At 48.2% G+C, this 16,140-nt stretch overlaps 1 protein-coding gene across 3 annotated transcripts in view; it reads right to left on the bottom strand.

Moving 5' to 3' along the window:
* Window positions 1-5,459: 5,459 nt before the first annotated feature.
* The window catches only part of LOC138295305 (NACHT, LRR and PYD domains-containing protein 12-like), a 543,642-nt gene continuing 532,961 nt past the window's right edge, over window positions 5,460-16,140 (bottom strand). For all 3 annotated transcript variants that reach the window (XM_069233518.1, XM_069233519.1, XM_069233520.1), the window contains one exon: window positions 5,460-6,949. In XM_069233518.1, the coding sequence (XP_069089619.1) occupies window positions 6,862-6,949 (88 nt within the window). In that variant the 3' untranslated portion in view covers window positions 5,460-6,861. The remainder of the gene's footprint in view (window positions 6,950-16,140) is intronic.

The raw sequence follows: 16,140 nt of genomic DNA, 5'->3' as shown, positions 1-16,140 counted from the left end.
CAAAGGATTCTGGGTAACAGAACCTGGTCAGAGCCCCACAAGTCACCCCATCTTGGATTCCCCTAGGTCTCTAGTTTTCAAAAATGCACAGGTTTTGTAGGTTTCCCTAGGTGCCGGCTGAGCTAGAGGCCAAAATCTACAGGTAGGCACTTTGCAAAAAACATGTCAGATTTCAATATAAAAATGTGATGTGTCCATGTTGCGTTTCCTGTCAGGAGCATTAGGCCTACCCACGCAAGTGAGGTACCATTTTTATCGGGAGACTTGGGGGAACACAGAATAGCAAAACAAGTGTTATTGCCCCTTGTCTTTCTCTACATTTTTTCCTTCCAAATGTAAGACAGTGTGTAAAAAAGACGTCTATTTGAGAAATGCCCTGTAATTCACATGCTAATATGGGCACCCCGGAATTCAGAGATGTGCAAATAACCACTGCTCCTCAACACCTTATGCCCATTTTGGAAATACAAAGGGTTGCTTGATACCTATTTTTCACTCTTTATATTTCAGCAAATGAATTGCTTTTTACCCGGTATAGAATGAAAACCCATTGCAAGGTGCAGCTCATTTATTGGCTCTGGGTACCTAGAGTTCTTGATGAACCTACAAGCCCTATGTATCCTCACAACCGGAAGAGTCCAGCACACGCAACGGTATATTGCTTTAAAAATTTGACATTGCAGAAAAAAGTTACAGAGTAAAACGTGGAGAAAAATGGCTGTTTTTTTCAGCTCACTTTCAATATTTTTTTATTTCAGCTGTTATTTTCTGTAGGAAAACCTTGTAGGATCTACACAAATGACCCCTTGCTGAATTCAGAATTTTGTCTACTTTTCAGAAACGTTTAGCTGTCCGGGATCCAGCATTGGTTTCACATCCATCCCTGTCACTAACTGGAAGGAGGCTGAAAGCACCAAAAATAGTGAAAATGGAATATGTCCCAGTAAAATGCCAAAATTGTGTTGAAAAATTTGTTTTTCTGATTCAAGTCTGCCTGTTCCTGAAAGGTGGGATGATGGTGATTTTACTACCAGAAACCCTTTGTTGATGCCATTTTCAGGGAAAAAACCACAAGCCTTCTTCGGCAGCCCTTTTTTCCCATTTTTTTGAAAAAAACGAAAATTTCACTGTATTTTGGCTAATTTCTTGGTCTCCTCCAGGGGAAACCACAAACTCTGGGTACCAATCCCTAGGATGTTGGAAAACAAGGATGCAAATTTGGCGTGGATAGCTTATGTGGACAAAAAGTTATGAAGGCCTAAGCGCAAACTATCCCAAATAGCCAAAAAAGGGCTCAGCACTGGGGGGCGGGGGGAAAGGCCCAGCAGCGAAGAGGTTAAAGTCCAGTAAGTTGTTTTGTGTGTCTCTTTTAACCCCTAAGAGGCGGCAACTCTGACGTGGCTAGATAGCATACTTCATAAGTGTGGTGAAAGTACTTCCAAGGTCTGAACACTCTGGGGCCCCAGGGTTATCTTAGTAAGGTTAATGTTGATGAAGCAGAGGGGGGAAGTTGTGGTCCTAGGAGGATCAGGGGGCCCTATGTTTGGCCAACAGCCATTTTCTTTGGTGATGGTAAACTTGCATGTATATATGTTTGTGAAAGTTGAGTTGTTTTCTTGAGAATTACTTCTGCCTCTCAGCAGATGAGCATGAATGAATGGAGAGCTATCTATTGTGGAATAGCTGATATCCTAGGCACTTTGTGCGGAGGTGTGTGTAAAGGACTGGAAGGAGAACAAGACTTTGGCAAACTCAATAGGTCTAGCTTGAACATATGCTAGCATAGGCACATAAATGTTCAGTCTATTTGTACTGTGTTTCACCACAACCTTTCTTTTGGTGTTTCCTAGATCCATGCAGGTGTGCGATGCTGCAAATCACCAGCACCACAAGCTGTGTGCACATCTGCGCATCCCTATATTTGCATTCACTACGTCAATAAATCCAGACCATCGCCACCTTTGCCAATGTTTCTTTTCAAAAGAATTAACTATATTTCACCTCCTTTGCTCACTGAATCCTTCACGTCATATTCTCCAGCTCAATCACTCTAATCTGCTACTCACCATCTGCTATCCTCCTCTAGCCATCCTGTTACTCATCCTGTTTCCACTCAGCAGCTTCACTGTATGAACATCTTCCCATCTGGTCTCAGGCCTTTACTTCAATCTTGAAACCCATGAATAACAATGTACAAAGTATCCCCTCTTATACAGACACACATCCCCTGTTGTTCCAACACATCAACTTCAAAGTGATGAGGGTCTTCTCATGAGACCTCTTTGTAAATATGTGCATTTAATGTCTTACACAGCATTGTCAAGGACTCAACTGTACCTTCTAAGTACTTCATCAAACACTTTATGGACAACACTGAAGCATACATTTGGCATATGCATTAGTACTTGTTACTATGTACAGCCTTTCATTTCAGAAGGCAGCGACTGCTCTAAAGGGGATACTTCCCACAATTACGGGGTCACTGTTTGGTGGCAAACACCTTTGAGGGTATTCTTCCCAAACTCACAGCAACAGGTTTAGAAAGCTAGTTATTGGAGAACATGTTTGTCACACTCAAAGGACTGTTTGTCTGGAGACCAGGTTTCTGGTGGATGTGTGTATTGTGTGAAGCATCTTCAAGCTCATTCTTTTCTGCACCCACATACAATGTGGTTGTTTGTGCACTTCTTTGAAGACACATTTAAAAAATCAAATTCTGCTGGACACTAATCAGACTGCACATACTACAGGGCTGACCAAAAACATCTTGACTTTTCTGAAGGTCAAGCCAGGTTGGCCATGATTTGGGTCATCATTGTGGAAAAAGACATCGTTTGAAATCACAGCAGCTGTTAATCTGTCTATCCCATCTCTTGCTTGGGATGGCAACACAAGCGAGCCCTCAGGAAGATGTACCAGCAGTGGTTTGGAGAGCGGTCTTCTCCTGATTTGGCCAGTTCACAAGGGCTTCCAGTGCAAGGTCACTTCAAAGTTACTGAACTGGCTAACAAGACAGGTGTAAGAACAGAACTGCCTGCCTCAGGGAGATCTTACCAGACACAAGGGCAGGTAGGCTACAAGCAGTTCGCTTGATCAACATACCTGTTAATGAAAGCTCAGACACTGTGAGCTCTGAAATCTTTTGTAGCCAGGCTGCACCCCACCACAAAATCTCAATCTCCACCCCAAATGTCAATCTCAGACACTGGGGTGTCCTCTTAGAGCTTGGGGAGCCAGGCTGTATCCTCAAGATCCCAATTCCCCAAAGGTACCACTTTCAGGCACAAGGCTGTTCTCTCAGTGCTTGCGTGGCCATGCTACCTGACCCCCTCCACCAAGACGTCCATACCCTCTAGATGCCCTTCTCTGACATTGGTTCTTGTCAGGCTGTGTAACTCCATGCTGGGAGGCCACTTTCACAACCCCCTTTGGTGTGTTGATGTTGACCCACTACTGCACAATACATTGCTCTGAGGTTGTGCTTCTCACTCTCACTGTCTGTTTCTTTTCTGATGTGTTATCTTTGAGGTTGTGAATTGCACACTTCATGGCTGTGTGTTCTGTTACATGCCAGTTTAGGATGATACTGATTGTGTGCTTGTTGAAATGCTTGTGTAAGGTTTGTCTCTCACTTTAACAGAGTTGTATTTGTTGTCATATTTTATTCATTTTCTACTTTGTCATTAGCAAAGTCTGTTTGGCAATTTCTCTGAGGTGTTTTGTTCTTGATAAAGTTGTCTCCTGTTTACCAAGAAGGTCCTGGCTCACGCTTCTCATGCTTTTGGTTCTATAAAACAGGTAACCAATTAAGTGATTTATTTAATATTATGCTCATTCATTTTATAGGCAATGTATTGAAATAGATCAATATGTATTTAGTGAGGAGGTCTACAGGGAGTGCAGAATTATTAGGCAAATGAGTATTTTGACCACATCATCCTCTTTATGCATGTTGTCTTACTCCAAGCTGTATAGGCTCGAAAGCCTACTACCAATTAAGCATATTAGGTGATGTGCATCTCTGTAATGAGAAGGGGTGTGGTCTAATGACATCAACACCCTATATCAGGTGTGCATAATTATTAGGCAACTTCCTTTCCTTTGGCAAAATGGGTCAAAAGAAGGACTTGACAGGCTCAGAAAAGTAAAAAATAGTGAGATATCTTGCAGAGGGATGCAGCACTCTTAAAATTGCAAAGCTTCTGAAGCGTGATCATCGAACAATCAAGCGTTTCATTCAAAATAGTCAACAGGGTCGCAAGAAGCGTGTGGAAAAACCAAGGCGCAAAATAACTGCCCATGAACTGAGAAAAGTCAAGCGTGCAGCTGCCACGATGCCACTTGCCACCAGTTTGGCCATATTTCAGAGCTGCAACATCACTGGAGTGCCCAAAAGCACAAGGTGTGCAATACTCAGAGACATGGCCAAGGTAAGAAAGGCTGAAAGACGACCACCACTGAACAAGACACACAAGCTGAAACGTCAAGACTGGGCCAAGAAATATCTCAAGACTGATTTTTCTAAGGTTTTATGGACTGATGAAATGAGAGTGAGTCTTGATGGGCCAGATGGATGGGCCCATGGCTGGATTGGTAAAGGGCAGAGAGCTCCAGTCCGACTCAGACGCCAGCAAGGTGGAGGTGGAGTACTGGTTTGGGCTGGTATCATCAAAGATGAGCTTGTGGGGCCTTTTCGGGTTGAGGATGGAGTCAAGCTCAACTCCCAGTCCTACTGCCAGTTCCTGGAAGACACCTTCTTCAAGCAGTGGTACAGGAAGAAGTCTGCATCCTTCAAGAAAAACATGATTTTCATGCAGGACAATGTTCCATCACACGCGTCCAAGTACTCCACAGCGTGGCTGGCAAGAAAGGGTATAAAAGAAGGAAATCTAATGACATGGCCTCCTTGTTCACCTGATCTGAACCCCATTGAGAACCTGTGGTCCATCATCAAATGAGAGATTTACAAGGAGGGAAAACAGTACACCTCTCTGAACAGTGTCTGGGAGGCTGTGGTTGCTGCTGCACGCAATGTTGATGGTGAACAGATCAAAACACTGACAGAATCCATGGATGGCAGGCTTTTGAGTGTCCTTGCAAAGAAAGGTGGCTATATTGGTCACTGATTTGTTTTTGTTTTGTTTTTGAATGTCAGAAATGTATATTTGTGAATGTTGAGATGTTATATTGGTTTCACTGGTAATGATAAATAATTGAAATGGGTATATATTTTTTTTTGTTAAGTTGCCTAATAATTATGCACAGTGATAGTCACCTGCACACACAGATATCCCCCTAACATAGCTAAAACTAAAAACAAACTAAAAACTACTCCCAAAAATATTCAGTTTTGATATTAATGAGTTTTTTGGGTTCATTGAGAACATGGTTGTTGTTCAATAATAAAATTAATCCTCAAAAATACAACTTGCCTAATAATTCTGCACTCCCTGTATGGAAGGGTCTTGCAGTATCTGAAGAAGGCATGATTCATACCTGGATGAATTACCAGGCCCCCAGTGATAATTTAACCAGCAAGGCGTTGCTTGTTACCCAGTGATAGCTTGAAATAACAGTAGCTGTTAATCTGTCAATCTAGACTATTGGTGAGGGTGATTTATCATCACACCAAGTTTGTCCAGGATACACCACTTCACAGGTCATCTTCCAAAATCTATAGCTCTGGCACTGTGCACTATACACCATGAACGTTCCAGAATACATCACTTCACGGATAGTGTGCCAAGATCTCTAGCTCCGGCACTGTTCCATACTGTACACTCCAGTGTCCGGATACCCTCATTGGTGACAATCCGTGCTCTATAAATCAATTCATTAATTGATTGATTGACCATGAACATCCAGAAAAAATCCATTCACCGGCAGTCTCTCAAGATCTCTAGCTCCAGCAATGCTTCGTTCAAAGCATGAATATCCAGAATAAATATCTTGACCAGCAGTTTAGCAAGATCTGTAGCTCAGACATTGCTCTTTACGCACCATGGACCTCCAGAATACATCTTCTCACGGCTGGTGTTCCAAGATCTCTAGCTCTGACATTGTTCTGTACACACCATGGTTCTGCAGAATACATCTCTTCATGCCTGGTGTTCCAAGATCTCTAGCTCTGACATTGCTCTTTACACACCATGGACCTTCAGAATATATCTCCTCATGGCTGTTACACACCATGGACCTTCAGAATACATCTCTTTATGGCTGATGTTCCAAGATCTCTAGCTCTGACATTGCTCTTTACACACCATGGACCTTCAGAATATATCTCCTCATGGCTGTTACACACCATGGACCTCCAGAATACATCTCTTCATGGCTGGTGTTCCAAGATCTCTACCTCTGACATTGCTCTTTACGCACCATGGACCTCCAGAATACATCTCCTCGCAGCTGTTACACACCATGGACCTCCAGAATACATCTCTTCATGGCTGGTGTTCCAAGATCTCTAGCTCTGACATTGCTCTTTACACACCATGGACCTCCAGAATACATCTCCTCGCGGCTGTTACACACCATGGACCTCCAGAATACATCTCTTCATGGCTGGTGTTCCAAGATCTCTAGCTCTGACATTGCTCTTTACACACCATGGACCTTCAGAATATATCTCCTCATGGCTGTTACACACCATGGACCTCCAGAATACATCTCTTTATGGCTGGTGTTCCAAGATCTCTAGCTCTGACATTGCTCTTTACACACCATGGACCTTCAGAATATATCTCCTCATGGCTATTACACACCATGGACCTCCAGAATACATCTCTTTATGGCTGGTGTTCCAAGATCTCTACCTCTGACATTGTTCTGTACACACGAGGACGTCGAGAACACATCTCTTCACGGGTAGTGCTCCACGATCTCTAGCTCTGGTCTGGCTCTCTTCAGCTCATCGAGAACAGACGAACTGAAGGACAGCATTTCAAACCTGTAGGGACGAGAGAGGGTCAGGTAGTGATTCAATCCTGTTGATGTAAATAATAAAAAAAAAATCCACTAGGCACAGCATTTTCAACATAACTGAGTATGTATTCGTGAGCAGCTACAAAGCACTGTAGAAACCACAGGGTCAAATTACCACTCCCTCTCCATCGGCCATTCTTTATCTTCTCTATATATGGTAGAAGCAGGTCAATATAGATACACATTGTAAACATAAATACATCAGACCTGCCAGAGCCAGTGCCCTCTGCCCAACACTCCTCTTTACTCAATGAACCAAGGTTAGGGGACAGTCAAGCTAGAAACTAGGCAGAGACTCCCACTTACCCAGTGGTACAAATGCATGAGGGTATCTGCTGCACCAACAAAACCCCACTGTTTGGACAGCAGTAACTGTGGCAACGATGGCCATTTCACATCATCAGAAGCCAATCCCCATCATTACACTCATGAATTGGAGACAATTGGCTACAAGTATGAAGGGCCCTGCTCCCGGTGAATGACGGAATAAGAATGTGAGAGCTGGATAGCTGCAGGAGCCACCATCCCATCATAAAACTGCACTGGATCATTCCCACCTGCTCCTCACACCTCACAGGAAGGTGCAAGAGATATCCCACCTGCTCCTCACACCTCACAGGAAGGTACAAGTGATAGCACACCTGCTCCTCACACCTCACAGGAAGGTACAAGTGATACCTCACCTGCTCCTCACACCTCACAGGAAGGTGCAAGTGATATCCCACCTGCTCCTCACACCTCACAGGAAGGTGCAAGTGATATCCCACCTGCTCCTCACACCTCACAGGAAGGTGCAAGTGATATCCCACCTGCTCCTCACACCTCACAGGCAGGTACAAGTGATATCCCACCTGCTCCTCACGCCTCATAGGCAGGTACAAGTGATATCCCACCTGCTCCTCACACCTCACAGGCAGGTACAAGTAATATCACACCTGCTCCTAACAAACTCATAGTCGGGTACACCTGATATCCCACCTGCTCCTCACAGGCAGGTACAAGTGATATCCCACCTGCTCCTCACACCTCACAGGCAGGCACAAGTGATATCCCACCTGCTCCTCACACGCAGGTACAAGTGATATCCCACCTGCTCCTCACACCTCCCAGGCTGGTACAAGTGATATCCCACCTGCTTCTCACACCTCACAGGCAGGTACAAGTGATATCCCACCTGCTCCTCACACCTCACAGGCTGGTACAAGTGATATCCCACCTCCTCCTCACCCCTCACAGGCAGGTACAAGGGATATCCCACCTGCTCCTTACACCTCATAGGCTGGTACAAGGGATGTCCCACCTGCTCCTCATAGGCAGGTACAAGTGATATTCCACCTGCTGCTCACACCTCATAGGCAGGTACAAGTGATATTCCACCTGCTGCTCACACCTCATAGGCAGGCACACGTGATATCACAACTGCTCCTCACACCTCATAGACAGGTACACCTGATATCCCACCTGCTCCTCACATCTCATAGGCTGGTACAAGTGATATCCCACCTGCTCCTCACACCTCACACGCAGGTACAAGTGATATCCCACCTGCTCCTCACACCTCACAGGAGGGTGCAAGTGATATCCCACCTGCTCCTCACACCTCACAGGAAGGTCCAAGTGATATCCCACCTGCTCCTGACACCTCATGGACAGGTACAAGTGATATCACACCTGCTCCTCACACCTCATAGACAGGTACACCTGATATCACACCTGCTCCTCACACATCATGGGCTGCTACAAGTGATATCGCACCTGCTCCTCTCACCTCATAGACAGGTACACCTGATATCCCACCTGCTCCTGACACCCCATAGGCTGGTACAAGTGATATCCCACCTTCTCCTCACACCTCACAGGCAGGTACAAGTGATATCCTGCCTGCACCTCACACCTCACAGGCAGGTACAAGTGATATCACACCTGCTCCTAACAAACTCATAGTCGGGTACACCTGATATCCCACCTGCTCCTCACAGGCAGGTACAAGTGATATCCCACCTGCTCCTCACACCTCACAGGCAGGCACAAGTGATATCCCACCTGCTCCTCACACCTCACAGGCTGGTATAAGTGATATCCCACCTGCTCCTCACACCTCACAGGCAGGTACAAGTGATATCCCACCTGCTCTTCACACCTCACAGGCTGGCACAAGTGATATCCCACCTGCTCCTCACACCTCACAGGCAGGTACAAGGGATATCCCACCTGCTCCTCACACCTCATAGGCTGGTACAAGGGATGTCCCACCTGCTCCTCATAGGCAGGTACAAGTGATATTCCACCTGCTGCTCACACCTCATAGGCAGGTACAAGTGATATCACACCTGCTCCTCAAAGGCTGGTACAAGTGATATCCCACCTACTCCTCGTAGGCAGGTACAAGTGATATTCCACCTGCTCCTCACACCTCATAGACAGATACACCTGATATCCCACCTGCTCCTCACACCTCATAGGCAGGTACAAGTGTTATCCCACCTGCTCCTCACACCTCATAGGCTGGTACAAGTGATATCACACCTGCTCCTCATAGGCAGGTACAAGTGATATTCCAACTGCTGCTCACACCTCATAGGCAGGTACAAGTGATATCACACCTGCTCCTCACACCTCATAGACAGATATATCTAATATCCCACCTGCTCCTCACACCTCATAGGCAGGTACAAGTGATATTCCATCTACTCCTCACACCTCATATCCAGGTACAAGTGATATCCCACCTGCTCCTCACACCTCACAGGAAGGTACAAGTGATAGCACACCTGCTCCTCACACCTCACAGGAAGGTACAAGTAATACCTCACCTGCTCCTCACACCTCACAGGAAGGTGCAAGTGATATCCCACCTGCTCCTCACACCTCACAGGAAGGTGCAAGTGATATCCCACCTGCTCCTCACGCCTCATAGGCAGGTACAAGTGATATCCCACCTGCTCCTCACACCTCACAGGCAGGTACAAGTGATATCCCACCTGCTCCTCACGCCTCATAGGCAGGTACAAGTGATATCCCACCTGCTCCTCACACCTCACAGGCAGGTACAAGTAATATCACACCTGCTCCTAACAAACTCATAGTCGGGTACACCTGATATCCCACCTGCTCCTCACAGGCAGGTACAAGTGATATCCCACCTGCTCCTCACACCTCACAGGCAGGCGCAAGTGATATCCCACCTGCTCCTCACACCTCACAGGCAGGTACAAGTGATATCCCACCTGCTCCTCACACCTCCCAGGCTGGTACAAGTGATATCCCACCTGCTTCTCACACCTCACAGGCAGGTACAAGTGATATCCCACCTGCTCCTCACACCTCACAGGCTGGTACAAGTGATATCCCACCTCCTCCTCACCCCTCACAGGCAGGTACAAGGGATATCCCACCTGCTCCTTACACCTCATAGGCTGGTACAAGGGATGTCCCACCTGCTCCTCATAGGCAGGTACAAGTGATATTCCACCTGCTGCTCACACCTCATAGGCAGGTACAAGTGATATTCCACCTGCTGCTCACACCTCATAGGCAGGCACACGTGATATCACAACTGCTCCTCACACCTCATAGACAGGTACACCTGATATCCCACCTGCTCCTCACATCTCATAGGCTGGTACAAGTGATATCCCACCTGCTCCTCACACCTCACACGCAGGTACAAGTGATATCCCACCTGCTCCTCACACCTCACAGGAGGATGCAAGTGATATCCCACCTGCTCCTCACACCTCACAGGAAGGTCCAAGTGATATTCCACCTGCTGCTCACACCTCATAGGCAGGCACACGTGATATCACAACTGCTCCTCACACCTCATAGACAGGTACACCTGATATCCCACCTGCTCCTCACATCTCATAGGCTGGTACAAGTGATATCCCACCTGCTCCTCACACCTCACACGCAGGTACAAGTGATATCCCACCTGCTCCTCACACCTCACAGGAGGGTGCAAGTGATATCCCACCTGCTCCTCACACCTCATAGACAGATATATCTAATATCCCACCTGCTCCTCACACCTCATAGGCAGGTACAAGTGATATCACACCTGCTCCTCACACCTCATAGACAGATATATCTAATATCCCACCTGCTCCTCACACCTCATAGGCAGGTACAAGTGATATTCCATCTACTCCTCACACCTCATATCCAGGTACAAGTGATATCCCACCTGCTCCTCACACCTCACAGGAAGGTACAAGTGATAGCACACCTGCTCCTCACACCTCACAGGAAGGTACAAGTAATACCTCACCTGCTCCTCACACCTCACAGGAAGGTGCAAGTGATATCCCACCTGCTCCTCACACCTCACAGGAAGGTGCAAGTGATATCCCACCTGCTCCTCACGCCTCATAGGCAGATACAAGTGATATCCCACCTGCTCCTCACACCTCACAGGCAGGTACAAGTGATATCCCACCTGCTCCTCACGCCTCATAGGCAGGTACAAGTGATATCACACCTGCTCCTCACACCTCACAGGCAGGTACAAGTAATATCACACCTGCTCCTAACAAACTCATAGTCGGGTACACCTGATATCCCACCTGCTCCTCACAGGCAGGTACAAGTGATATCCCACCTGCTCCTCACACCTCACAGGCAGGCGCAAGTGATATCCCACCTGCTCCTCACACCTCACAGGCAGGTACAAGTGATATCCCACCTGCTCCTCACACCTCCCAGGCTGGTACAAGTGATATCCCACCTGCTTCTCACACCTCACAGGCAGGTACAAGTGATATCCCACCTGCTCCTCACACCTCACAGGCTGGTACAAGTGATATCCCACCTCCTCCTCACCCCTCACAGGCAGGTACAAGGGATATCCCACCTGCTCCTTACACCTCATAGGCTGGTACAAGGGATGTCCCACCTGCTCCTCATAGGCAGGTACAAGTGATATTCCACCTGCTGCTCACACCTCATAGGCAGGTACAAGTGATATTCCACCTGCTGCTCACACCTCATAGGCAGGCACACGTGATATCACAACTGCTCCTCACACCTCATAGACAGGTACACCTGATATCCCACCTGCTCCTCACATCTCATAGGCTGGTACAAGTGATATCCCACCTGCTCCTCACACCTCACACGCAGGTACAAGTGATATCCCACCTGCTCCTCACACCTCACAGGAGGGTGCAAGTGATATCCCACCTGCTCCTCACACCTCACAGGAAGGTCCAAGTGATATTCCACCTGCTGCTCACACCTCATAGGCAGGCACACGTGATATCACAACTGCTCCTCACACCTCATAGACAGGTACACCTGATATCCCACCTGCTCCTCACATCTCATAGGCTGGTACAAGTGATATCCCACCTGCTTCTCACACCTCACACGCAGGTACAAGTGATATCCCACCTGCTCCTCACACCTCACAGGAGGGTGCAAGTGAAATCCCACCTGCTCCTCACACCTCACAGGAAGGTCCAAGTGATATCCCACCTGCTCCTGACACCTCATTGACAGGTACAAGTGATATCACACCTGCTCCTCACACCTCATAGACAGGTACACCTGATATCACACCTGCTCCTCACACATCATGGGCTGCTACAAGTGATATCGCACCTGCTCCTCTCACCTCATAGACAGGTACACCTGATATCCCACCTGCTCCTGACACCCCATAGGCTGGTACAAGTGATATCCCACCTTCTCCTCACACCTCACAGGCAGGTACAAGTGATATCCTGCCTGCACCTCACACCTCACAGGCAGGTACAAGTAATATCACACCTGCTCCTAACAAACTCATAGTCGGGTACACCTGATATCCCACCTGCTCCTCACAGGCAGGTACAAGTGATATCCCACCTGCTCCTCACACCTCACAGGCAGGCACAAGTGATATCCCACCTGCTCCTCACACCTCACAGGCTGGTATAAGTGATATCCCACCTGCTCCTCACACCTCACAGGCAGGTACAAGTGATATCCCACCTGCTCTTCACACCTCACAGGCTGGCACAAGTGATATCCCACCTGCTCCTCACACCTCACAGGCAGGTACAAGGGATATCCCACCTGCTCCTCACACCTCATAGGCTGGTACAAGGGATGTCCCACCTGCTCCTCATAGGCAGGTACAAGTGATATTCCACCTGCTGCTCACACCTCATAGGCAGGTACAAGTGATATCACACCTGCTCCTCAAAGGCTGGTACAAGTGATATCCCACCTACTCCTCGTAGGCAGGTACAAGTGATATTCCACCTGCTCCTCACACCTCATAGACAGATACACCTGATATCCCACCTGCTCCTCACACCTCATAGGCAGGTACAAGTGATATCCCACCTGCTCCTCACACCTCATAGGCTGGTACAAGTGATATCACACCTGCTCCTCATAGGCAGGTACAAGTGATATTCCAACTGCTGCTCACACCTCATAGGCAGGTACAAGTGATATCACACCTGCTCCTCACACCTCATAGACAGATATATCTAATATCCCACTTGCTTCTCACACCTCATAGGCAGGTACAAGTGATATTCCATCTACTCCTCACACCTCATATCCAGGCACAAGTGATATCCCACCTGCTCCTCACACCTCACAGGAAGGTACAAGTGATAGCACACCTGCTCCTCACACCTCACAGGAAGGTACAAGTAATACCTCACCTGCTCCTCACACCTCACAGGAAGGTGCAAGTGATATCCCACCTGCTCCTCACACCTCACAGGAAGGTGCAAGTGATATCCCACCTGCTCCTCACGCCTCATAGGCAGGTACAAGTGATATCCCACCTGCTCCTCACACCTCACAGGCAGGTACAAGTGATATCCCACCTGCTCCTCACGCCTCATAGGCAGGTACAAGTGATATCCCACCTGCTCCTCACACCTCACAGGCAGGTACAAGTAATATCACACCTGCTCCTAACAAACTCATAGTCGGGTACACCTGATATCCCACCTGCTCCTCACACCTCCCAGGCTGGTACAAGTGATATCCCACCTGCTTCTCACACCTCACAGGCAGGTACAAGTGATATCCCACCTGCTCCTCACACCTCACAGGGTGGTACAAGTGATATCCCACCTCCTCCTCACCCCTCACAGGCAGGTACAAGGGATATCCCACCTGCTCCTTACACCTCATAGGCTGGTACAAGGGATGTCCCACCTGCTCCTCATAGGCAGGTACAAGTGATATTCCACCTGCTGCTCACACCTCATAGGCAGGTACAAGTGATATTCCACCTGCTGCTCACACCTCATAGGCAGGCACACGTGATATCACAACTGCTCCTCACACCTCATAGACAGGTACACCTGATATCCCACCTGCTCCTCACATCTCATAGGCTGGTACAAGTGATATCCCACCTGCTCCTCACACCTCACACGCAGGTACAAGTGATATCCCACCTGCTCCTCACACCTCACAGGAGGGTGCAAGTGATATCCCACCGGCTCCTTACACCTCACAGGAAGGTCCAAGTGATATCCCACCTGCTCCTGACACCTCATGGACAGGTACAAGTGATATCACACCTGCTCCTCACACCTCATAGACAGGTACACCTGATATCACACCTGCTCCTCACACATCACGGGCTGCTACAAGTGATATCGCACCTGCTCCTCTCACCTCATAGACAGGTACACCTGATATCCTACCTGCTCCTGACACCCCATAGGCTGGTACAAGTGATATCCCACCTTCTCCTCACAACTCACAGGCAGGTACAAGTGATATCCTGCCTGCACCTCACACCTCACAGGCAGGTACAAGTAATATCACACCTGCTCCTAACAAACTCATAGTCGGGTACACCTGATATCCCACCTGCTCCTCACAGGCAGGTACAAGTGATATCCCACCTGCTCCTCACACCTCACAGGCAGGCACAAGTGACATCCCACCTGCTCCTCACACCTCACAGGCTGGTATAAGTGATATCCCACCTGCTCCTCACACCTCACAGGCAGGTACAAGTGATATCCCACCTGCTCTTCACACCTCACAGGCTGGCACAAGTGATATCCCACCTGCTCCTCACACCTCACAGGCAGGTACAAGGGATATCCCACCTGCTCCTCACACCTCATAGGCTGGTACAAGGGATGTCCCACCTGCTCCTCATAGGCAGGTACAAGTGATATTCCACCTACTCCTCGTAGGCAGGTACAAGTGATATTCCACCTGCTCCTCACACCTCATAGACAGATACACCTGATATCCCACCTGCTCCTCACACCTCATAGGCAGGTACAAGTGATATCCCACCTGCTCCTCACACCTCATAGGCTGGTACAAGTGATATCACACCTGCTCCTCATAGGCAGGTACAAGTGATATTCCAACTGCTGCTCACACCTCATAGGCAGGTACAAGTGATATCACACCTGCTCCTCACACCTCATAGACAGATATATCTAATATCCCACCTGCTCCTCACACCTCATAGGCAGGTACAAGTGATATTCCATCTACTCCTCACACCTCATATCCAGGTACAAGTGATATCCCACCTGCTCCTCACAGCTCACAGGCAGGTACAAGTGATATCTCACCTGCTCCTCACAGCTCACAGGCAGGTACAAGTGATATCCCACCTGCTCCTCATACCTCACAGGCTGGTACAAATGATATCCCACCTGCTCCTCACTGTAGGAGGCTGGCCTGGCTTGTAGTGGGTACCAAGGGGTACTTACACTCTGTACCAGGTCCAGTTATCCCTTATTAGTGTAGAAGAGGTGTTTCTAGCAGCTTAGGCTGATAGAAGGTAGCTATAGCAGAGCAGCTTAGGCTGAACTAGGAGACATGCAAAGCTCCTACTATACCACTGGTGTCATATGCACAATATCATAAGGAAACACAATACACAGATATACTAAAAATAAAGGTACTTTGGGGTCATTCCGACGCCGGGGACCGCGGATGCACCGCCAACAGGCTGGCGGTGCATCCATGGGCATTCTGACCGCGGCGGTGCAGCCGCGGTCAGAAACGGGAAACCGGCGGTGTCCCGCTGGTTTCCCGCTGCCCTAGGGAATCCTCCACGGTTTCACCGCCAGGAACAGGATGGCGGTAACGGGTGTCGTGGGGCCTCTGGGGGCCCCTGCAGTGCTCATGCCAATGGCATGGGCACTGCAGGGGCCCCCTAACAGG

This window comes from Pleurodeles waltl, chromosome 5 (assembly GCF_031143425.1).
Source record: "Pleurodeles waltl isolate 20211129_DDA chromosome 5, aPleWal1.hap1.20221129, whole genome shotgun sequence".
In the NCBI taxonomy this organism is placed as follows: domain Eukaryota; kingdom Metazoa; phylum Chordata; class Amphibia; order Caudata; family Salamandridae; genus Pleurodeles; species Pleurodeles waltl.
The sequence above is the reverse complement of the archived record's forward strand: the minus strand, read 5'-3'. Positions and strand labels throughout refer to the sequence as shown.